The sequence below is a fragment of the Festucalex cinctus genome, chromosome 21 (genome assembly GCF_051991245.1).
Source record: "Festucalex cinctus isolate MCC-2025b chromosome 21, RoL_Fcin_1.0, whole genome shotgun sequence".
Taxonomy (NCBI): Eukaryota; Metazoa; Chordata; class Actinopteri; order Syngnathiformes; family Syngnathidae; genus Festucalex; species Festucalex cinctus.
In genome coordinates, this window is record NC_135431.1 from 13,830,536 (window position 1) to 13,853,951 (window position 23,416).

The 23,416-nt window shown below is 39.4% G+C and overlaps 4 protein-coding genes and 1 non-coding gene across 8 annotated transcripts in view; 3 read left to right on the forward strand and 2 right to left on the reverse strand.

Annotated features, from left to right (window-relative positions):
• The window catches only part of extl3 (exostosin-like glycosyltransferase 3), a 19,153-nt gene extending 13,791 nt beyond the window's left edge, over window positions 1-5,362 (reverse strand). For both annotated transcript variants that reach the window (XR_013281107.1, XM_077509925.1), the window contains exon 1: window positions 5,153-5,362. The gene's annotated coding sequence lies outside the window, so the exon portion shown is untranslated. The remainder of the gene's footprint in view (window positions 1-5,152) is intronic.
• Window positions 5,363-5,621: 259 nt separating this feature from the next.
• trnak-cuu (transfer RNA lysine (anticodon CUU)) lies at window positions 5,622-5,694 on the forward strand. The gene has a single exon. It is a non-coding gene; the product is annotated as a tRNA-Lys (tRNA).
• Window positions 5,695-6,217: 523 nt separating this feature from the next.
• Window positions 6,218-11,361, forward strand: riox1 (ribosomal oxygenase 1). 2 transcript variants are annotated; one of them, XM_077510771.1, is made up of 15 exons: window positions 6,218-6,372; window positions 6,650-6,784; window positions 6,868-7,004; window positions 7,173-7,272; window positions 7,343-7,456; window positions 7,537-7,643; window positions 7,718-7,825; window positions 8,825-8,859; window positions 9,458-9,636; window positions 9,746-9,850; window positions 9,915-10,056; window positions 10,131-10,251; window positions 10,326-10,425; window positions 10,492-10,578; window positions 10,677-11,361. In XM_077510771.1, the coding sequence occupies exons 1-15, from the start codon at window positions 6,286-6,288 to the stop codon at window positions 10,731-10,733; spliced, it is 1,614 nt and encodes a 537-aa protein (XP_077366897.1). In that variant the 5' UTR covers window positions 6,218-6,285; the 3' UTR covers window positions 10,734-11,361. The 2 variants fall into 2 exon arrangements, with proteins under 2 accessions (XP_077366897.1, XP_077366896.1); XM_077510770.1 differs by having other exon boundaries at window positions 10,326-10,578.
• On the reverse strand, window positions 11,347-12,645 carry ndufb1 (NADH:ubiquinone oxidoreductase subunit B1). Its single transcript, XM_077510772.1, has 3 exons — window positions 12,497-12,645; window positions 11,604-11,748; window positions 11,347-11,521 (listed from the first exon to the last, which is right to left on the reverse strand). Exons 2-3 carry the CDS (start codon window positions 11,741-11,743, stop codon window positions 11,485-11,487), a joined length of 177 nt encoding a protein of 58 aa, XP_077366898.1. The 5' UTR covers window positions 11,744-11,748; window positions 12,497-12,645; the 3' UTR covers window positions 11,347-11,484.
• A 133-nt stretch (window positions 12,646-12,778) lies between these two features.
• cpsf2 (cleavage and polyadenylation specific factor 2) lies at window positions 12,779-21,575 on the forward strand. 2 transcript variants are annotated; one of them, XM_077510768.1, is made up of 15 exons: window positions 12,779-13,018; window positions 13,217-13,390; window positions 13,694-13,853; window positions 13,946-14,051; window positions 14,216-14,345; window positions 14,601-14,716; window positions 15,268-15,455; window positions 15,533-15,823; window positions 16,719-16,819; window positions 17,158-17,361; window positions 17,430-17,582; window positions 17,666-17,888; window positions 18,880-19,194; window positions 20,549-20,683; window positions 21,252-21,575. In XM_077510768.1, exons 2-15 carry the CDS (start codon window positions 13,242-13,244, stop codon window positions 21,342-21,344), a joined length of 2,364 nt encoding a protein of 787 aa, XP_077366894.1. In that variant the 5' UTR covers window positions 12,779-13,018; window positions 13,217-13,241; the 3' UTR covers window positions 21,345-21,575. The 2 variants fall into 2 exon arrangements, with proteins under 2 accessions (XP_077366894.1, XP_077366895.1); XM_077510769.1 differs by lacking the exons at window positions 12,779-13,018; window positions 13,217-13,390 and adding an exon at window positions 13,402-13,622.
• Window positions 21,576-23,416: the final 1,841 nt, after the last annotated feature.

Genomic DNA, 23,416 nt, shown 5'->3' on the forward strand with positions numbered 1-23,416 from the left:
TGGCTCTAACTTTATTGCCTGTGTCTGTGCACTCAGTTGTATGCCACAAGAGTCCCCCAATTTTTTTAGTGTCTTATGAGAGTATGATGGTTCATCTTTTTCTTAATTTTTTGTTTGTGGATGATTGACACAGATTCTATAGGGTGGTTGGTTCTATTGATGCCATAATGATTGGGCAACCAAATGTCCCACATACACAATTTCCTTCATTATTATTTCAAAAAAGATCCCACTGAACATAATGGCTTCCTGCATTGATGACTTCGATTCGTACAATGAACAGAATTATAGTGCCAAATAACAGGTCTGGGTGGATGTAGCCTAATTTCTCATGACTCACATCATGTTCTTCTGTAGACAGCAAACAAGTTGTTGAATGAGTCAACAGTGCCTTTGCTGGTTGGAGCCAAGTATAAATTCTGTTTAGCCTCAGTTGCTTCAAGAGACAATCAATCAATCAATCAATCAATCAATCAAATCACAAAATGGACAAAATTCTTAGTAATCATTTTATCAGTAAAAAAAAAAAAACAAAAAAAAAACAACAACATTCGGACATTGGATCTGATTATTTTTGTAAATGTCTGAACACGAGATTTAGTTTAACTTCCTTATGACCACAGTACAAATTGACTGACTTTTCATCTCGCTTGCATGTGACCAGCAAAGTTGTTCATAGCATACTCTAGGGCAGTGGTTTTCAACCTTTGTTCAGTGATGTACCCCCTTTGATTTTCTTTTTCCAGCCAAATACCCCTAAACCAGCGCAAAGCACTTCTGATTGAAGGGAAAAAAATAAAATAAAACCGAGTGCTGTGTCATCATTGTCCGCTTTATTATTAAACTTTGGAACTCTATTTGTATTTATGTGGTCTCTTGAACTATTTCGAAATAAAAATATATAACTAAAAAAAGAATAAACAAATAATGTAATTATAAATAAATATTTGTACACATACAGATTATTATCAACATAAAATGATCATGGTAAAGCTCTGTTCTCAAAAAGAAACAACTGAATTTTAAATAAAGTTTTCAAGTGACTGACAGGTGATTCGAGGTGGAATATGACAAGTTGGGTCAAACCATTCTCATATGAGGGAAATGCTGGGGTTTTAGGATGCTGAAATTCAATTGACTACTTTATATAAAATTAATTTTATGAACTTTTTTGGAGAAATATTTCCATATACTTTTTAAATATATTTTAAAATCTTATGTAGCCCCTGGAGTGCCCTCACGTACCCCTAGGGGTACTCGTACCCCCATTTGAGAACCACTGCTCTAGGGAAGCAAGAAAAGATACTCGGGCCTCACAACAAATTGCATTATTACCTGCTTTGGTGACCTCCTTAATTTGAGCCTTAAGTGTTATAACTGCTGGTGGAAAAATACAGCTGAGTGGAAAAGGCATCATCTGACATTTGACAATTCTCGCTTCTTGACCAGCAGACATGGTGCCGTGAGGAGATTGCGTTTACTCACAATGTCAAAAGTCAAACATGTCATGCCGCTTTCCTTTGCTCGTTTCGTCTCGCGAACTTTATAGGAAGTTACAACTGCTGGCGTTAGAAATGATCATTATGAAACAAATCGCTGCTGTTCTGACACAGATGACGCGGAACAAGCTGCCCAGAGAAGTCTCCAATCTCTGAAAACAGATGTTTGTTTAAACAGGAAGAGAGTTTAGCGACGATTCTGTGGTTTTTGAGGGCAAGGCCATGCGAGGAGGCGGCAGCTGCATTTGGTGAATCAGTCAGCGCTGATGATGGCAGATGGCAGCTCAAAAATCATATCCTGTCTTCTTTCTGCTACAGCAGGCAACATTCTGGTTCTATCGTGCGGTGCGCTATGATTGAAAACCTATGCAAATTGACTTGTCCCCCCAACATTAACGGTGACGGCTGTGTCCTTATTTATCTGTCTGTCCTTTTTAAACCTGCACAGACCTTTTTTTTTGGCATATTGACAAAAAGCTAAATAAAATCATAAAACAGAAGATCTGGCAGCCAGACCATTATACTCTATTTGTCAATGGAAAAGAAGAGTCAGTCTCGGTCATCTAAATGGTATGCATCTTTGATATTTGGGTTTATTTTCATCTTCACATTTTGGTCCAACTAACCAGAGATAATAGGCTATATTAAAATAGCTAACGTTACCTTCTATAGTTGTGATTATGTGTGATGTGGTACACAATGCACTTTAACTTGTTTTTTTAAGTGTGAAATGATCCTCAACTGTGGACATTTAAACTCATCTCTTATTTTTAATGCCATCGTGAAGGTCAATGGAACTTGTTCTTTTCCTCCAGATGGTAAATGGAAGATTAATATAGGATCACTTAGTGCTGGTGCTGCCATTGTTCTCCTCTGTGGCAAGAGGGAGATCGATTTTGAACAACTGACAATGTCAATCGGGACGCTGAGAAAAATCTATAGCGTTTTTCATAGTGGAATCCGACCTATTACAACATTGAGTCTAGAAAACTGTGAGCTCGAGCAGTTCAGGGAGTCTTGACTAGAAAACTGTTGCAGACATTTAGCGGTGAGGAAAGTCAAATGAAAAATGCAACCATTGAGGGGGAGGTGAGGTGACCGACTGACCTCAGTCATCATTCTCATGTCACATGCCATTCAAAACTAACAGCCTTCGTGATGTGACAGATTCTGAGTAAAAGAACTTAAGTCCTACAAGGCCAATGATATAAATTTCGTTCCTGCAACTTAGCAGCTTTTGTAATATTCTACGTAATAGAAACTGAGGAGTCGTTTGTAAATGTGTTCAGTACCAATATAGAATGTTTCCTTCAAACTGCATGAAATTAATGGCAATTTTCTATTTATTCTAATTTCTAGTTCTTGGTTGTAAAATGGCCACCTGTCCTCGCCAGTACCAAGAATATTTGTGGTGTTTTATGACAGACAGCAACAAATGTCAACTAATTACATTGTTTTGAATATCGAAATGAATCATATCGAATCGAGAATCTTATCGCTCTCAAACTTAATCAAATCGCATCAAACCGTTCTGCTCTGAAAGTTAGCATTTTTCAATCGAATTGCAACTTCTGTGTCCCACCCATACTGGTAGGTTGTTTTGTTTTGTTTACTTCCCATTCCCAGTGGTCTTGAATGCAACATTACTTCAGAGTTTTGCAAAAGTTTAATTGAGGCAACTGGACTGTTCTTGCTTATTTTTTTGGGAAGATATTTCACCTTTAATCTAAAAAGCTTCTAAACTGTTACATTTCAACAAACAAAACCAGTCCACTTGCCTCAATTCGACCTTAGCGTATCGCCATGACCTGGATGACTGAGACACAGGCACATAAATTGCACAAGTGTGATCACATGCTCCAAATCAAACAGGATCAGCCAATAGGTTTTCCCACTTGGGAGACAAACATAAAATCATGCAAATGCACCAACATGACCACAAATCTCCAATGATCCTAAATTAAGAGTGTAAAATGATTCTTCCACAATATACTGTGAAAACAATCGGTTAAAACATCACATGAGCAGTTAGCTTTTCCTGCTGAGCAAGCACATTGTGTTTTCGGCAGCCAAGGTCTGAGGAGGGTACCATATGGCTGAAGCTTCTGAACGATGGGTTTTACGTAACCACTAACATCCTGCATAGAATTGTACACTGTGCGAGTTATTTCTCAGCGGACAGTAATAACCTTACGAAACGGGTTACACTTCTCAACTGCTTTCATTCTGCCAAGGTCACATCCAATCGATAGAGCCCTGCCACAATAGTGCCCAAGGTGTTCTCCAAATATGCAGCCAAGTACACAAACAATCAGTTTATCATGAAGTAATGTAGTTCTACAACCATTCTCTTTTTAATTGTGATCATAAATCGCTATGCTGCCAATAGAGGAAGTACTTATATTTTGGACTTTCCACAATCATGATTACCGCAGTTATGCTGACAGTCCACGCGTGACTGCGTTGATTCACTCATATTTTTCAGAGTGCCACAGGAAATTATCACATTTCACTGAATCTCTCTGAAAAGTCAGACTATTTACTTGTGAATCCACCTTTTGCAATTACAGTACTACAACATAAAAAGTCAGAGCTTCGACTTTGTGTTCAATTAAACAGTCACAGATTTCATACCGACCACGTCAATTTGTGAGTAAATCGAGACATCAGCTCCCTTTTTTTGGCGTGACATTTTTTGCGTCATGAGAGTCTACTGTAAAATGGGTGCCCTGGCTTAAGAAAGGCCGCTGTCAGTGTCCACATAACCAAGGAATAGTGTTAATTGGTATGCGGCCACTCTCTAATTTCTATTTGTGTGACTTTAACTCCTTGGACGATCCTCTCACTTGCATTCATGTGTTTAGGTATTTCATAGCCACTCCCACTACACAGCAGTAATACTGCCCGACAAAAAACAAAAAACAAAAAAAAACATTGACAGATAATTTTAAAGAAGACTGTATATTATTTAGAATACTGTATCCCATGACAGCATTTCCCTTAAAATGGCAATTTTCTAGTCTTATAAAACTCCTCATCGTAAAATGGTCAAAAGATGGCGGGTATCGGCCGATGTTGCCAATACCTTGAAATAAGGTCGGGAATCGGTCCAATCCCGATACCTGGTATCGGTATTCGGCCATCCTTCGTTATCAAGATGTAAAATTACCTGTTGGCACACAAAGTTGTGTCCATATCACCCATGAATACTATAACACAATCTCAATAATTCCTAAAGTATTATTTCTTACTTATGATGTTTGCCAGCAAATAAGTATTTAGTATTTTATAGGAAATTGTTTAGTGGACAAACAAAAACAGATAATAGATGATGAAATAGATAGTTTGGTTGCAAACTCCACATGCATATCGTCATCACACCAACTCGGTTCGGTTGACGTGTGCCTTCGGTCCAAACACACACGACTTGGCTGCATATAATCAGCCTTCCGTGTTAGCCTCCGATAAGTCCCCCCATCATTTAATAGTACCAGGAGGAATCTACAGACATGAAATTTGTAGGTAGAGGCAAAACATAAAGCCTCTTCTGGCCATTTTAGCTCGCCTTATAACCAGAGCGGACACAACATAATGCACGTTCTATTCTGTTTGCTGGCCCAGTAATGAGAATGTTAGCTTCAGTTGCTACTCACCCCTCACAAGATTCTCCAGGTTCAACGGGTTGTCCAACTAAATAAACCACAGCCGCTACGAACGTTTGCCAACTCGTAAATGCCCCCGTTGTGTCAATTTGGAACCAATGAATGTTAAGGACAGCGTAGCCGGGGTGCTCACAGCATCATCATTAAAAACTGCATTGTTGCTGCTACCGCAGCACAAACAGCGGCGACACTAACTGTGCCGCTCGGCATTGTGGGAAAAGAGTAAGATAGCACCGCGTACAAAATATAAACTGTGTAAATATGGCATCTGCTGGTTATACATGGTACTGCAAGTGTTTGAAGGCGCGTTATTTCAACAATTACATGTAATAAATGGCACCTAAAATTATGGATTTTCAGAATGAGTTCAGTAATCATTATTTAAAATTGTAATCATTAAAATTTTGGCTCGAATTACATGACTATTATTTTAGGCAATATCAGTAGAAACTGCACCATCGCCCGGCTAGCTCAATCGGTAGAGCATGAGACTCTTAATCTCAGGGTCGTGGGTTCGAGCCCCACGTTGGGCGCAGTTATTTTTTTCCCCCCACCCTCCCTTAATTAATTTACACATTATCTAACATACCAATGGCGTTACAGATTAGTATTTTGGCATGAAAAGCAACGTGACGTCTTGACGTTGCCGTGACGAATGCACGTTATGTCTGACGAGAGGAGAGCCAATCGCGTTTTGAGCTGTTTCCAAACTTTTTCAAGAATCATCCAATCAAAATGCTGCATTCTGCCCAGATTTAAGGATCTGTTGTTCTTTCTGGATTGTCCCTTTAGAATCTAAATGACAATTCAGAAAAAATACTGACGGCATTTAGGGGTGCACATTTGGCGATAAGAGTAGTGTTCTTGGAATCACATCTCCTTTGTAAATGATTCACGCAGTTTGAGAAATCTTGCAACTTGTAATCGGGCAGTACAACACTATGTTTTCACATAAAGTGAATTCTAAATTATGAAGTTTAGGAATTTTACATTTACAGTTTACTATTTGTGTAATCCCAATGAGGGCGCTAGCGAGTCTGTCGACGTGCATATTTACATAATATTAGCCGAAGAAGACACGAAGCGAGTCGCTGTTTGATGACGTCAGCACTCACGGTGAGAAAATGGAGAGAAAACACATGTCAGCTTTCTCCGTGTATCAAACGCTGCCAACGGAATTAAAATCTCCTCCTAAGAAGCGTTCATTGCAGGTAAAAGCGATGAAAAAGATTTTTAGGTGGTTTAGGCTTTTAAATATGAGCCGCTGGACTCTTCTAACAATGCACGAGGTTGTAAATGTGATTTTGGCAACGTCTGCATGGCCAGTAAAACATTGAAATGCACATTTAAAAATGTTGAATGTAGCCAATTGATTTATTATTTTTTTCTGGAGAGATGACAGGCCACGTTTGTTTACTATTGCATCCCAGAGATAAATGCATTTCATTTTTTTGCATATCCTGTTTTCAATCTTGTTTTATTTTCTAGGTGGCATCTAAGAAAAAGAAAAGAGAGAATGACATTGGAAACGTGAATAATGTTAATGTTGCAACACAAAGGAAAAAGAAGAAAATCAAAGCCAAGAATCATGCTGCAGAGGCGTCAATACAGGAAATAGTTGAAGTAAGTTCACACCTAAATTGATCCAGAATGTATTATGGTCTTTGTAATGTATGTTTTAAAGAATTGTTATGTTTCAAACACAGCCGGAGTGTGTAAACACGGGCGAGCAGGCACTAAATGAGGTACTGGCTGAGCTGGCGCAAATGAACAACAGCAAGGAGCGTGCCAGCACGCTTTTCCAGTGGCTGATCGACCCTATTCCTACCAAGGCCTTTTTCAGGTAGATAGATAAAAAGGGTGGGGCAAAATTTGATCATCATTTGTCCTATGGCTAGCTGATAATTGCATTATTTTTTTTAAGTCCACAATTTTGCACGTACACTTAAAGAAAAAAAAAAAAAAGCAAACGATAGTTCTGAACAAGTTTTGCTCTGTTTTCATCTCCAAGGGAAACATGGGAGAAGAAACCTGTTCTTGTTCAGCGTAAAAATCCACATTACTACAAGGGATTATTCTCCACAGAAGAGTTTGATCGTATTCTTCGACAGGTAAGAATAAAACATATTCCTTTACTCTTGAACCACATTGTTGTACTGCTATTTTCCTTTTTTATCAAAGGAGGATGTTAAGTATGGCGTGAATCTGGATGTCACAAGCTACACAGATGGCAAGAGGCAAACACACAACCCACCTGGTAGAGCTCTACCATACACTGTGTGGGACTTCTATGAGGTGTATTAATACATTTTAAATGAAGTTTTTAGGAAATATTCCATCTTAATTTCAAATGCTAAAACATTGCTATTCCCTAGAATGGCTGCTCTCTCCGTATGCTGAATCCTCAGGCGTTCTCCTCCACCGTGTGGAATGTGCTGTCCATCCTGCAGGAGTACTTTGCCAGCATGGCAGGCGCCAATGTGTGAGTATACAACGTCGGCTCGGGGCACGGCGGAAGATTAAGTTTTCATCCTAGTTATGTTTAATCAACTCCAGCTACCTGACGCCACCCGGAACACAAGGATTTGCCCCACATTATGATGACATTGAGGCATTTGTGATTCAGCTGGAGGGAAAGAAGCACTGGAGGGTCTACAATCCAAGGTGAGATGATTCAAGGAAGCTTACTAAAAAAACAAAAAACAAAAAAAACGCAGCGAAGTCAACTTTAAACATTTCTTGACAATAATATGTTCACTAGTGTAAACATGACATTCTGATTAATATTACGTGAAGGCAAATCGACTTCCTGCTCGGAGACCACGGCTGTGCATGTGGATATGTGCCTGGGACGAGAGGTGGAAAACATAAAAAAAAAACTGTTCGCTAAGTTCGTGGCTGTTGTGTTTTGGCAAGTTTACGGCTGACGCCGGTGCAAATTGGCAATAAATAATGGTCACGGTGATGAGCCGACTCTCCCCCCGGCGTTGTTTCGTGTTTCTGAATTAAATTGAACTTCCTGAATTCGTCATAAAATGCAGAGGAATCTCCACTCTGTGGCATCCCAGCCGTAGTGACAGCCCAACTTGGAGTGTGACTACAGCAGACCCAGATGTGTATTGTGATGTGTATTGCGCACAAGTTGGAAGGCAAACGCACGAGCGGAGCTCCGCCGTGACGTCTCCGCGTGAGCCTCAAGCAGAAGTATACTGAGCCCTTTAGAATATAGCTAAGGTTCATCATTATTCACAAGTTTGTTTAGAACTGTGGAAAAATCAGCTTGCTTGCAATATGGCCCTGGTTGATCTCTTATACTCTGCTGCCACCTGCTGGCCGTTTTTGTAATAACTACCATTGCCTCAACCGTTCTCTACAGTTCAGAGGCTGTATCAAATCCTTCTGTATGCCCCAGCATAAACGAACATGAAAAACATATAAATACATCTTTGTAACACTTAAAACATTTAAAACCGAACATATTTATACGTTTCTGGGAGCAAATGAGTTAAATGCAGAGATTGTATTAAAAGAGGTACAATAGTTATGATTCCAATGAATTTGGAAGAACAAAACCACAATATTACATGAAGTTATTATGCATTAGGGATGTTGCCTATTGCACTATGAAGGTTTTGTTCATGTTTTGTTCTACCTTACCTTCAGGTCAGACGATGAAGTCTTGCCTGTGCTTTCAAGCCGTAAGTACAAAAACAAAAATTCCATTGACAGTACAACGCTATTTGTCTTACTTGTATTTTTTATTTTTATTTTTTTCAAGAGAGAGCTCAGAATTGTTCATTAAGCAGTCTTACCGATTCAACATCTTATCATCATTGCGCTCTCTTTTTTTTTTTTTTTTTTTGTTCGTTTGTGTGTGCGCGTATGTGTGAATACGTGCAAATTTCTACTCATTAATTCACCTAAAACCTAATAAAAATCCCATTACCCTTCACCTTAACCAGATACTTTAGTCTCGCCAGAGTCGTGAAGTTCAGAAGGTCAGGAGACCAGAGGAAAGGTCAAAGAAAAGAAAGATAAATCAAAGTGAAATCCAGCACCAACTAAACACCTCCTGCCACCCACATGGTTACAAAACCAGAGTCTTACGCCAACCCCAGAAACCTCTAAATTCCAACAAATTAAGGAGATCCCAAGAGACCAGAGGAAAAATTAAAGAGAGGAAGGAGGGAAGGATAGATAAAGCAGAGTGAGATCCACTGACACCAGCACCCACTGATTCAATGAGCAGTTGAATCTTACTTGTATTTCTAACACTCCAGTGTTTTGCATTTCAAGCCAACTTTGACCAAGCAGAGATTGGGAAGCCCATTTTGGAAGTGTTGCTGGAAGCAGGCGATCTGCTCTACTTTCCCCGAGGGTTCATCCACCAGGGCGACTGCCTCCCGGATGCGCACTCCCTGCATATCACCGTCTCCTCCTACCAGAAAAACAGCTGGGGAGATTTACTACAGAAGGTACGGGAATGTACTTGCATCTCCGCAAAGAGAATGGGCTTAAATGTGGCACTAATAAACTTAGAATGGACCAAATTTTCAAGCACTTTGGTTCGGGATCTCGTTCCAGATGGTTCCTACTGCTCTTGAAATTGCAATGGAGGAGGACGTCGAGTTCAGACAGGGTTTACCTCTGGACTACCTCTCATACATGGGTGTCCAAAACTCCGATAAGGTGGTCATCCGTCAACATTTCCCTGCGCTTTTATCCATACTTAACCTTGTTTATTCTCATGTAGGATGATCCGCGGAGGGCCAAATTCTTCTCCAAAATTGATAACCTAATGAACAAGCTTCGTAATTTTGCCGCGGTGGACGCAGCTGTGGATGTGAAAGCCAGAGACTTCCTTCATGACTGCTTGCCTCCAAAGCTGACTGCAGGTGAGACCTTTTGAAAGTAGTTCTAAGTTACAATGCCAGTTTGTGAGTATGTACAGTTGTGTTTGAACTTGTAGAAGAAGCAGCCGGCAGCGTGCGCGGAGCACCTGCTAGGTGGGAGGATGGGAGTGTAAGGGATGCGGGTGCATATATCACAAGCCAGACTCGAGTCGGACTCCTCCGAGCAGGATGTGCCAGGTGATTTGACAGAATGTAATCAAACGTGCTTCTTTTGCTCACAATATTTACCGGAACATTTCTTATCTTTGAAGGCTATGCAGCGATGGAGATGCCGTCCATCTTTACTACACCACCGACAACTCCAGAGTTTATCACAAAGAGGAGCCAAAAAGCTTTGAAATAAAACCTGAGGTAGACATGGGACTATTTTTACTTTCAACTTTCTTTAAGTCTTCTAAAAACCTTTTCGTCCTCCAGTACACAGACGCAGTCGAGTTTCTGATCCACTCATATCCCAAATTTGTGAGTGTTGGAAGTTTCCCATGTGATTCGGCACAGGAGAAGGTGTGTTTTTCTTCCAACTATAGTGTAGAATTTTTCTCCAGAGAATGGATGGGATGGGTGGATGTTGCTCACGTACACGTGCTTCTTTTTCTCACCAGATCTCTTTGGCTAAGCTACTTTTTCAGAAGGGGGTCATCCAGAAGGAGTCAGCTTAGTAGTGGCATCAACTTTATTTTTTATTTTTTATTTCTTTCCGGGAAACATAATTTGAAGAACTTATAAATGGTATTGTGTGAAAGCAGACACTCACCAAAGATGAATTTCCTAATGTATTCCAAGTGAATGTTATCACAAATTAAGTGTGGTTGCCCTTGTATGAAGGAGAATTAAGGCCACATGGAAAAACAAGTCATAAAACAAGTAATATTACAGTAAGAATTGGAGTTCACTGTAAATGAGCGGATGCAGTTTTTCCCACTCAGGTTTTAGACAACCAGCTGCTGTACGACCTGACATATATTTATCAGATTTCTACATGAATTTACTCTCACTTCTTATGCTATTCTCATCGCATTTGTTATTCAGTTGAGCTTAAATGCATACAAGTTGTCTTGTGTACATGTAGGTAAGTTTGATCTGTGTGACAAAAATGTCAAAAATAAATAGAAAATGAACAATTTCAAACCATATATTATGCACAAAATGTGATTCTCCCAATCTGACCTGGTCTGCCCAGCTGAAGCTCAACTTAATTGCTGAAACTGAGCAACTGTCTTGTACGTATCCATGTTTTTGTTTTTTTTTGTTTTTAAATAAACAGAAAACGAGTTTGATGGGAAAGTACATTTATTGTTTGTTGATACAACTAAAAAATACAGACGCAAGTCTTTTTAAATATTCTTCTTTCAGCACCACCCATCAGCCATTTACACCGCAGACAGTGGACAAACACTGGGGTTGGGTAGTCTATTTCCAAGTCACTTCTTCGCCAGGCTTCAGCTCCCTGCAGAGAGAAGGAACAAGGAGACAATCAACGCGTTTTGTCTTGGAGTCGACCTATTGTAGAAGACAACAAAATTCCAAACCTGCTGTATAATACACTTTTGTTCCTGAAAGCAGTCAGCTTTGCATCCTGTTGCCTGTCAAGGTAGCATCCGATCACAAAACCCATGGGCACCAGCAACTGCACCCAGTGGTCACGGGCGAAAGCTACAAAGTTGACCATGCTTGCTGCAAATAAATAGAAGCAGTATGACTTGAAAGGATAAAGGTGTTTTTTTTTTTTTTTGCATAAGTTCTTTCCATAATATCTTGACATTCTTCAGTCAAAATACATGAAGGATGAAAAGGTTACAGCATATACTTAGGTACAAAATCACAATTTTGAGAGGCGGTTCTGTCTTATTCAGAAATGGGAATAACCAAAGAATATTTTACTTGCACTTGATTGCTTGGTAGGCCCTCCAGAGTAATTTTCCAATTTCCCAAGACGATACACTAACACTGTCTTGGGTAGATATGCAGCCGTAATATAATTATTTGCTGATATTTGGTTACATACACTGGCGACTGTAGTTGATTTATGTGATTATAACCTTACACATAAATTGTGTAGTACTCATAATAAATGGCACTGTAGCAATCACTTATGCACTACCGATTGTGACGGTCATTTTACCCTTCACACGCCGATAAACGGTGATTTCAGGAAAAATGAAACGTAGATAAAGGTCACTCAACGCACATTTATAAGGGCTACAATACCAACCATTAAAAAACGTTTGTTTTTAATAATTACCATTTTACTGATAGCACCACTAGCTAATCACCTAGCCTAGCTACCATACTAGCACTGTGGAATACTTATTTCACCTTTATTTTGCGTATAACAATAATTAAAACACAATTGTGACCGAAAGCCTGTAAAGAGGTTAAGAGTCCTCTAAAAATACATAATATAAATAATTTTTAAAGTTACCTTTTGTTTACAGAAAGCTTCGTACGGCCTTCTGCTGTTATCCGGTCAGCATACAGAGGACATTGGAACATACCATCTGCGCCGACAAGAGTGGGTGGTAAATAAACAGACAAAATAATACATTAAACATGTTATCAAGCGACTATAGAATTTGAATTTGTGAATTTAGTTAGTCTAATTTACAACAAAAAACTATCGAAACGAAATCAATTATTGATTTTAATAGTCTGTATTTGATAACGAGTTAGTAGGCTCCCATGCACTTTGACACATGATGCAGCGGCAAAGATGGCCGCTCGTGGTGATGCTACGAGTCTAGCACAAATGTCCGAAAAGCGAAATTAACAAATAATCTTCTTGTTATTTGTTTGATGAATCACCCCGATTAAATATTTCTACGTTATATAAATAAATGGTATGTTTAGACTTACAAGGTTATTTCAGTTAGCGCTCGCAGAAGCGTAAATGCAGCTAGTTAGTAGTTGTTACCGGGTAGTAGAAGCGTGACCCGCCATTGATTGTGTGAGTATTTTTTAAAAACATTTTTATTAAAATTTGCTAACAAATTAGTTGCTAAAGTTGCATGATTTGCAATTACAGCATGGGCCGATATAGTTTTAGATAACGATAGCTTCATTTCGTGTCTTTCCAGACATACTGGGCCAGTGTAGCTCGTAATTCTGTTTTTGAGTTTGGTTGTGATCTTCAATTTTCTTCCAGCGTGAAGACAAGTGAATGAGCCACGATGACGTCCATTATCAAGCTGACAGCTTTGTCAGGAGTTCAGGAGGAGTCCGCCCTCTGCTACCTTCTCCAGGTGGACGAATTCCGCTTCCTTTTGGACTGTGGCTGGGATGAGAACTTCTCAGTGGACATCATCGATGCCATAAAGCGGTAATTGGGATATTTGTCTTCTGTTTAGGAGGAGTTTAGAAAGATTAGAGAGGAAGGTGGGGAAGGTGCAGGCCTTCAAGGATTTGGGGATTAACTGTTCAAAGTGATGGACAGTGTTAATGTGCAGGTAGGATGGAGCTGGTGATGAAAGTTTCAGGTGTGATCTGTGACAGAATAGTGTAAGGGTGACAATGGATATTGCTTGAAGTGATGCTGGATATGGAGTTACCAGGTAGGAGACAAAGAGTAGTCACATCCTTTACAATGGCATAACATGTGTGATGGTTATATTTGTTCTTACAGGCATGTTCATCAGGTTGATGCCGTGCTTCTCTCCCATCCTGATCCTATACACCTTGGAGCTTTGCCGTATGCTGTGGGGAAATTGGGTCTGAATTGTACCATATATGCAACAATACCGGTCTACAAGATGGGCCAAATGTTTATGTATGATCTTTACCAGGTGAGAAGGAATAACGGGTGCATATTATGCTGTACAAAAAGAGCTTAGTATTGCACACAGTATCAATTTGTATAATCTGTTTTCCTCCTTAGTCTCGAAACAACAGTGAAGATTTCACTTTGTTCACCCTTGATGATGTGGACAGTGCTTTTGATAAGATTCAGCAGTTGAAGTATTCGCAGATTGTCAATCTGAAAGGTGAGTTCAAACGTGTTATTGTTTTGGGCTTGCACAGCTGATATAAAAAGTCAGTACACCCCTGCTCAAATGCCAGGTTTTTGAAATATAAAAAAAACAACCTTAGAATACTGTATAAATGCAGTTCATTTACCATTTAATCCCCATTTTATCCTTCCTATTAGGAAAAGGACATGGTCTTTCAATTACACCGCTTCCTGCTGGTCACATGATTGGCGGGACCATTTGGAAGATTGTGAAAGATGGCGAAGAGGAGATTGTTTATGCTGTGGACTTCAACCATAAAAGAGAAATGTAAGAATGGATAAAAATGGAAGCTCACCCAGAGGTTTGAATGTGAATCATTGATGCAGTATGTGCCCTGCAGTTGAACTGATGACCAGTTCAGGCAGGGTGTACAGTGCCACTCGCCTCAGCTAAAATAGGATCCAGTTGCCCAGCAACTCTAAGAACAACAAGCGCTTTAAAAAAAACAAAAAAAAACGATGCCTAATTGTATAGCTATTCCTTTCCTGTACTTATTCTGGTTGCTTTTCTATTCTATTCTAGCCACCTGAACGGCTGCACTATGGAGAGCATCAGCCGACCTTCCTTGCTTATTACTGACTCCTTCAATGCAGCATATGTACAACCGCGTCGCAAACAGAGAGATGAACTGCTACTTAGTAAGTAATCATTACAGGTAACAACTGTTGTATTGTAAAACACTCCTTTTTTTTGTGCCTGCATGATTTATAGATTCCTGTGTTTCCTCAACCAATATTTAGCTAAGGCAGATCAGAAACAAACACCAGCAAACAAAATGGCATTAAATGTGGTCATGTAGGTGAATACAGTACAGTCACATCATCTAGTGGAAAAGCATTTAATTCTTCTTCCTGTCATTATATGGCACAAAGATACATTATTCGTAGTAAATAAATAATTGTCTGACCAACTAAGTTAAATTAGATAATTATTTTGCACATTTATGTGCTATCGCACACTGTTGGGAACATTTCACTCTGTCAACCAAAATTAAACTTTTACATTTGTAATAGTGGGTTAGGTAGGCCTTCCTGTCTGGTATTTAAAAAAATGATATACAGATGATCCTGTTCTAAATTTTAATTCAAATATATCAGCTGGTATTCACTAACGAAAACGCTAACATTCTAAGCAAGGTGTTTAACGTGTTTTTCCTAATCGCTGTCCTTTTTCTTGCCTCCCTGCTCAGCCAATGTAATGGAGACCCTCCGTGGGGATGGTAATGTGCTTATCGCTGTGGATACAGCTGGGCGGGTGTTGGAGCTGGCTCAGCTCCTGGACCAGATTTGGAGGACAAAAGATGCCGGGCTCGGAGCTTACCCGCTCGCCCTACTTAACAATGTCAGCTACAATGTTGTCGAGTTCTCAAAGTCTCAGGTATCAGACTCGCCTTCAGTTTCCCGTGTGCCACTTTAAAATGCAACGACACGAGTTTACGTGCTATTTTCCCGTAGGTGGAGTGGATGAGCGACAAGCTCATGAGGTGTTTCGAAGACAAGAGGAATAATCCCTTCCAGTTCCGCCATTTGACCCTCTGCCACAGTTTGGCCGACCTGGCTCGGGTCCCCAACCCCAAAGTGGTGCTGTGCAGCCAGCCGGACCTCGAGTCTGGCTTTTCTCGAGAACTCTTTATCAAGTGGTGTGAAGACAGCAAGCACTCAGTTATCCTGACTTATCGCACCACTCCTGGAACACTGGCCCGCTACCTCATTGACCACCCGGAAGAAAAGATGCTGGATCTGGAGGTAAGAGATGACATGACAAATGCAGTACCTTCCAAAACTATTAGCCCCACTTGAACTTTTGTCACATTTCAGGCTTCAGACATGAAGATATTTAATTTTATTTATTCTTTGTTTCGTTTTTGATTTATTTGTTTGTGTGTAAAGAAACAACACCAAGTGGGACACAATCTGTTTGGAATTTTATTTTATTTTATTTTTAACAAATAAAAAACGTAATAGTAACAAGCATGAAAAATTATTCACCTCCATTTCTTTCAGTGCAACTTACCTACTCAAGAAGTGCCCTGATGATTTCTGAACAATCCAATCTTCACCAGGAAGTTTCCATTTGTCTCTGGTGTTTTTAATTGCTGCTTTAAACTATAACATATTGTAGTGGCTAAGTTCAGCTCTAAATCAGTCAGTTTTGCGATTCAAAATTGTTACTCCGGAAACTGTGAAGACCATGTTGTATTGAAACCATGCTGTATTGAAGGCATCAGTTAAAACAGTTAACTCATTCACTGCCTTTGACAAGAATACTTGTCAATTGTATTTTTTAGAGCGGTGCTAAATGGGGGCGAATCTGAGCATGCTCCACTGTAAATATCAAACTTGGAAACAACTTTACTGATGCCCAACCACCGGTAGATGACATCATAGCCCCATTTTATAGGAAATAAACACAGTTTCAGAGTCCATGGGAGAAATGGCTGTATTTTGGCAAACCTACATTTTTCTGCTGTCAATTATAAAAGAACGGGACGGGACAAAAAGTAGGGAGTCTATTCTGTTATTTGGTAGATTCGGTTTATATATAATTATTGAATGGAATATGACGTGAGTATTGGAAATGTAAAAATTTTCTATAATGACTGGCAGTGAATGAGTTAAATGTCTCTTGTTGTCCTGACAGGTGAGAAAAAGAGTCAAGCTTGAAGGCAAGGAGCTTGAAGAATACCTTGAAAATGACAAACTAAAGAAAGAAGCGGCGAAGAAACTGGAACAAGCAAAAGAGTTAAGTGAAGTTGGCAGTAAACTGGTTTTACACAGCAAATATAAGGTCCAAAATGAATTAATTTCTTGAAGCTGAGTGTAAAATTGGAGGCTGTGTGTGGATTTGATTTAAAAACATTAACAGTTAACACTTCAACATGGAGCTCCTAAAAAAAAATAATAAACAAGTTTCAAAAATAAGCAAATAAGTCACATCTCTGTTGACGTGACGAAAAAACTGTGGTTTAGTCTAATCTTTATGGCAAATTAAAATATAAACTAACAGTGTATCTAAGTGGCAAATAGGAAACAATAGTGTGAAATTATACAATTGACATTTTACGCCGGCACTCCTGCAGGGTTGATGTGGACTCCAGCGACGAGAGTGACATGGACGACGACATGGATCAGCCGACCGTGGTAAAAACCAAACACCACGACTTGATGATGAAAGGCGAGGGAAACCGTAAAGGCAGTTTCTTTAAACAAGCCAAAAAGTCCTACCCGATGTTCCCAACACACGAGGAAAGGATCAAATGGGACGAGTACGGGGAGATCATCAGGTATCCCGTTGAAGAGATTGCTGCACTGTTTAGTAAAAGTAAGTCGAAATAACTCTTTTTGGGTGCAGGATTGAAGATTTTCTGGTTCCTGAACTGCAAGCTGCGGAGGAGGAGAAAAGCAAACTAGAATCCGGCTTGACCAATGGCGACGAGCCGATGGACCAGGACCTCTCTGTGGTTCCCACCAAATGCGTTTCTAGTATTGAGAATCTTGAAATCAAGTGAGTCATCACCAACCGGAACTCGACGGATTCAAAGTCAAGACGCATGATTTGAGGCAAATTATCCTGCTTCCTCCTTGTAGAGCCAGAATAACATACATAGACTATGAAGGTCGCTCCGACGGTGATTCCATCAAGAAGATCATCAATCAGATGAAGCCCAGGCAGCTGGTGATTGTCCACGGGCCGCCGGAGGCCAGTCTGGACCTGGCTGAGTCCTGCAAGGCTTTCAGCAAGGATCTCAAAGTGTACACACCCAAACTGCAGGAGACCGTGGACGCCACTAGCGAGACGCACATCTACCAGGTCAGCTTGTTTGCATGCAGTTTATCTTGTTCTCCAGCTACTGATGGGCCTGATCAGGCAACTTATCGAATCTTGGTCATTAAGAATTTTGCCTGTCACCTGTAATTTCATCAATCTGTACTGGCTATGTTGCATAATGACATGGATTTACTTTTAGCAACCAGCAGAGGGCACTATTAATTAAAATGCTATAAACAGGGTGCAGAATAAATCAAAACAGGAAGCATGTTAAAATCTGGCACTTGATGTATGAGTTTCAAAGCAGACACTGCATTTTTTTCTGATTACTGTTTATTAACCAATGCTTTTTGTTTATTTGGTATTATTTAATGATTAAACAACCAAATAAACAGTACTCACCTACCTTTTTGAAACTGGGAGTTACTTACGATTACAGGTTGTACATTCTACGTCTTCATATAACGACTTCACTGACCATCATTTGTTTTCTATAAATTGATTATGATTCAGTTAATGATTTGGTCCCTTATGCAGAGTTTGGAAAGCTGTCAATCGTTGTTTACCAAAGTCAAAGCAGATGGTTGCATTTTGTGCAAGACTACAGTATTTACTGTTGAGAGGAGTATGATTTTTGACTACATATTGAAAAAAGAACAGTGGCTGTAAAGCTATCAAAATAGTTATCAATTAATTGTTGATCAATCAATTTTGACACCGAGGTCCAAGATGTCTCACATTTCTCAAATGAAATACACATATATTACATTACATATCCTGTATAATTTATAAAATCTATATCTATATTATTTTAAATGATTTTTTTTCTTAGATATTTTAATCATTTTATTGTGTATTGTTTGTGGGTTTTTTATGGATCATGAGTTTGCTGATTGACAATGTAGTTATTTTTTGGGTGGTGGAACGGATTAATGGCATTTCCATTCATTTTCATGGGGGAAAATTATTTGAGATGCAAGTGTTTTGTGTTACAATTATGGTAACTGTGCCAACATTTTATTTCTCGGTGTAGGTGCGCTTGAAGGACTTCCTGGTGAGCTCCCTGCAATTCTGCAAGGCCAAAGACACCGAGTTGGCCTGGATTGACGGCGTGTTGGACATGCGCGTGGTAAAGGTAGACACAGGCGTGATGCTAGAAGAGGGCGCCAAGGAGGAGGTCGAGGACGGCGAGCTCCCCATGGACACCGCCCCCGACCTCGATATTGATCACAGTGCTGCAATGGCGGCGGCTCAGCGGGCCATGAAGAACCTATTTGGAGAGGACGTGAAGGAGCCGTCTGAGGAGAGTGATGTCATCCCTACACTGGAGCCGCTGCCCTCACACGAGGTGAGAGAACTGATTTTTGTATTTTTATTTTTTTTTCTCATAGGTGCTAGAGTCTTGCTTCACAATTTTTGTTTTTGTTTTTTTACCCTATTTCGATATTTGTGTTATTTAATAATGAAGCGATCAGTTAGTTTTAATTATTTTTTACAGCATGTTTGTTAGTGTTTATCTTATTGCAATTTATTAACTCATTCACTCCCAGTCATTTCAACCCCCTTCGCTCCCGGCTGTTTTACTGGATTTTGACTGATTTTGCAAGGCCTAGAGAATATTGTATTCTATAGCTATAAAAACATGGACTCTACCAAAAGAAAGATTAGCGTCTCTTCTTTCATCAGGAAAAAAAGTATATTTGTATTTGTTTCTGTTTTGCAGCAATTAGTATTAGAATATAGCAGGTTTCATCATTATTCACAAACTTGTTGAAAACACTGACAAAAAGAGCTTGTTACAACATGGCCCTGGCTGATCTCTTCTACTCTGCTGCAACCTGCTGGCTGTTTTTTTGTAATACCATTGCTTTTAGCAACCTCTTCAGATAAGAAGCTGTATCAAAGCCTTCTGTATGTTCTAGCATAAAAAAACAACAACATAAAAATGCACAAATACATTTTTGGGAGTAAAGGACAAATGATCAAAAAACGTATTTATAAGTTTTTGGGTTTGAATGAGTTAATTTCTTTGTGAGTTTAGTTTTTATTTTTAGTATTAGTTTGAGGTTTTGTTTTTTTGTTTTTGTTTTTAAATATATGGAGTATTTGTCGAATTCAAGGGGGGGGGGGGGGAGTACCTGTTGATGGATAAATGTTTGTTTTTTGAAAGGATTATGTTAAACAACAATTCAAAAGCAATGTCTATTTTTCATCCGCTAATTTTTAGTGATCTTCTCTGGGCGTCGTCTATTTTGCCTTCCAGATTAGACTCTGACCTCATTTCAATGCATGTTGCCTTTCATGCAAATTAACCTCAACCCGAGGAGAAACTCCAAGCAGCAGATGACTTTTTGGTCTCACCTGCAAAAAGGTCTCATATTAATGGCTTAAAATTCCTCCCGAACAATGCTCTCTTGTGTGCTTAACTTCAGTGTGTTGTTTTGTCCTAGTCACACACACACTTTGCCATTATGAAAGCTCGAGTACCTTACATACAGAGTTACATGGTGCAGTTTTGTTATTTTTGTCAAAGGCAGACTATTTGAAACAGTACCCGACTGTGGTGTCCACGCGAGGTCTTGGCGCTATAAATTTTAATATCGACTTGACATGGGTTTATTAGTATTAAGGTAATGCATTCACAAGGGCATAAACCCAATCCAGCCTGTCCTTGGAGTTAAGTGTCCAACCCGTCCGTCCAGGCGCCCGGACATCAGTCGGTGTTCATCAACGAGCCCCGCCTATCCGACTTTAAACAGGTCCTCCTCAGGGAGGGCATCCAGGCCGAGTTTGTGGGAGGAGTGCTGGTGTGCAACAACCTGGTGGCTGTCCGCAGAGTGAGTATTTATTTATTTTTCTTCTGTCACCATTTTTATTTCGTTGGATTCAAATGAGACATGTTGTATAGCATTTATTTAAAAAAAAAAACATAATACTGTGATGTTCTCAGTGTTTGATTTAAAAACAAAAATCCTAGCGAGTCAGTTTTCATTAACGAAATGCAACATAACATTAAGCCTAAACAAAAAGCACAGTTTTCCAAAGTAGGGCAGAAAACCCAGAGGCTTATGAAGAGTCTCGCCTCAGGAAAAGAAAAAAAAAAAAAACACCCCACGAGTGAAACTTAACAAGTCAAATAAAAAAAAAAAGCAGGAGCAAACCAGGACGTCAACATGAAAATGTATAATTGACAAGAACTTAAAATAGATGCAAGCGAGAACATGAACTCAAAGAGACACTCAGAGCAGTCGGCGTCAGTGCAATGAAAGTGGAAGAAACTTGAAGCGTCTGATGCTTTGATGTCAAACCGGTGAACATGTCTTTCAGTTCTTTTTTTTTTTTTTTTAACGTTTGTGTTGTAAAAGGTGAAATCGAGGTCTAACGTCTTTTGTGTTGTTGGTCCAGACAGAGGCGGGACGCATCGGCCTGGAAGGCTGCCTGTGCGATGACTACTATAAGATCCGGGAGCTGCTGTATCAGCAGTATGCTGTCGTATAGCAGCAGCAGACACCTCAAAGACCGTCCCACAACACCCTTGGGTACCTCCAGCTGTGTCCCCACTACATCCGTTGTACAGTTTCACTTTTTTTTTTAATTTTTTTTTTTTATACCATTGTCTACTGCTAGGTGACATTTGTTGTTTTCTTTTCTACTAAAACTGATCTCTGTATGTGACAAGACAAGAGATACCTCCTTATTTTGACATTAAATATACAATCACTTTCCTAATCTGATTTTCTGTACTTGTGTTAAATCAGTGGTTCTTCACCCATTAACTCTTTCACTGCCACAGGTTATACAAAAAAAAACCCACAGTGCCAGATTTCAAGCATTTTAACTCATCTTTCAAGGCAATCAGACTATTGTGTGCTTTTGCAATGTGGGCACCAAATGAACGATCGCATTGCATTCTTTCATTAGAAAAAAAAAAAATGTTTCTACCTTACTCCGTTCTTTAGTAATCGCCATTTGAAAAGAGGTCATTTGAGTGGCATTGAGTGAAAATTTAAAACATGGAGAGAAAACAAGCTTTTTGAGAAAAAAAATACATTTTCTCCACAACAGTGAATTTGACACTAATATTTTTTGTTTAGTGACGCTCTGCGAATTAGGTTTAATGTGACAAAGGCTTTGCTCATTCACATCATCCTTGAAAACGTTCAACTTCATCCGTCATGTTTCATTGTAATTTAATACACCGGCAGCCCATAGAAAAGGGAGACAATGCTGCCATCTGCTGGCCATAGTTGGTGGGTGGTTTGGATTCCACAACCCATTGCCGAGGCAGCGCTGCACTTAGATGTTGCACTGCCCATTGATTTAAAAAAAAAAAAAAACGTAGTTGACGTCATTTAACGTTTATGGCGGCATACATTGTGATTTTACTAATCGCTTTTAAACGTTTCTGGCGGTCAAAGAGTTACGTGCCTGGCAAAACATGCCTCTAAAACCTATTCATGTATTTCGAATCTCCCCGGCAGCTTTGTACTCCCTAGTCTTTACTTTCATGCAGCGGATCGAATTGTCTCCTTAGCGTGGCCAACAGCCACACGCTGAGAAGTAAATAAGAGACGACCTCATTCAGTTTGTTAGCGCGTTTGATGCATTCAGTGCAGCATAATTTCAAGTTTCCTGCGGTACGATTTTGAAGTGGAAAACATGCGCCTGACCAAGCTGTGCAGTGGAAAAGTGGAATTAAAGCAGCACTGAACCCAGAAAGTGAAACAATCTCAGATTTGGTGCATATTATATTCCGCTAAAACAGCTAAGGCCTTTATTTCCTTTCAAATTCGACATAGGCTGTCTATTTTGCAGCTAATAGTTACCTGTTTACTTTTTTAAACATTTTTTAAAAATTTGTCGGGAATAGATGATGATGGGAAAAAATAAATTCATTTTAAAAATCAAGTTTTTAAGCGAAGACATACAGTGCATCATTGCATACGTTAGAAAATAAAATATTTTCCAAAGTAAGGCCATCAAAGTTTAATGCACTAAAGTGAATTGAGAAAGAAAAAAGAAAAAGTGATACATCTATTACCACCCCCTCCGCCCCCACCGGCATTATTCATGCAATAATGTAAGATTTAAGTGATGATACATCAAAATCGTATGAGAGCTTTTAATTAGCCCAAAGCTAAGGTTGGGAGAAGTAATTGCTCTATTATGTTTTGTTTTATTGGCATGCCAGGCCCCATAGGTAAAATAACAAGATAATTTATTGCAAATAATTTTGCGGACCCCAAGCAACGGTTCGCAGAACCCCAGTTTGAGAAGCTAGTGGCGTCTTTCTTTCTTTCTTTCTTTCTTTCTTTCTTTCTAAAAACTTTTTAATAGCTTTACTGATTTAAATACATTTTAAATTAACGCTTTTACTGCCACACGTTATAAAAACAAAACAAAACAAAAAAAAAACCCACATTGCAAGGCAATTTCGAGCATTTTAACTCAACAGTCACTTTGACACTAATATGTTTTTTTGTTTAATGAAACACAATTATGTGAATTAGGGTTGATGTTACAAAGGCTTTGACCATTCACAACATCCTTGAAAACGTTCTATTTCATCA

Coding starts and splice junctions, on each gene's coding strand:
- riox1 (XM_077510770.1), top strand. CDS start 6,286: ATGGAGAGAAAACACATGTCAGCTTTCTCCGTGTATCAAACGCTGCCA. Junction 8,860..9,457: donor CTTGCCTGTGCTTTCAAGCC/GTAAGTACAAAA, acceptor TTGCATTTCAAG/CCAACTTTGACCAAGCAGAG. Junction 10,057..10,130: donor GCCTCCAAAGCTGACTGCAG/GTGAGACCTTTT, acceptor TTGAACTTGTAG/AAGAAGCAGCCGGCAGCGTG.
- ndufb1 (XM_077510772.1), bottom strand. CDS start 11,743: ATGGTCAACTTTGTAGCTTTCGCCCGTGACCACTGGGTGCAGTTGCTG. Junction 11,522..11,603: donor AAAAGTGTATTATACAGCAG/GTTTGGAATTTT, acceptor TTCTCTCTGCAG/GGAGCTGAAGCCTGGCGAAG.
- cpsf2 (XM_077510768.1), top strand. CDS start 13,242: ATGACGTCCATTATCAAGCTGACAGCTTTGTCAGGAGTTCAGGAGGAG. Junction 15,824..16,718: donor AAAAGATGCTGGATCTGGAG/GTAAGAGATGAC, acceptor TTGTCCTGACAG/GTGAGAAAAAGAGTCAAGCT. Junction 17,889..18,879: donor GCGAGACGCACATCTACCAG/GTCAGCTTGTTT, acceptor TTCTCGGTGTAG/GTGCGCTTGAAGGACTTCCT.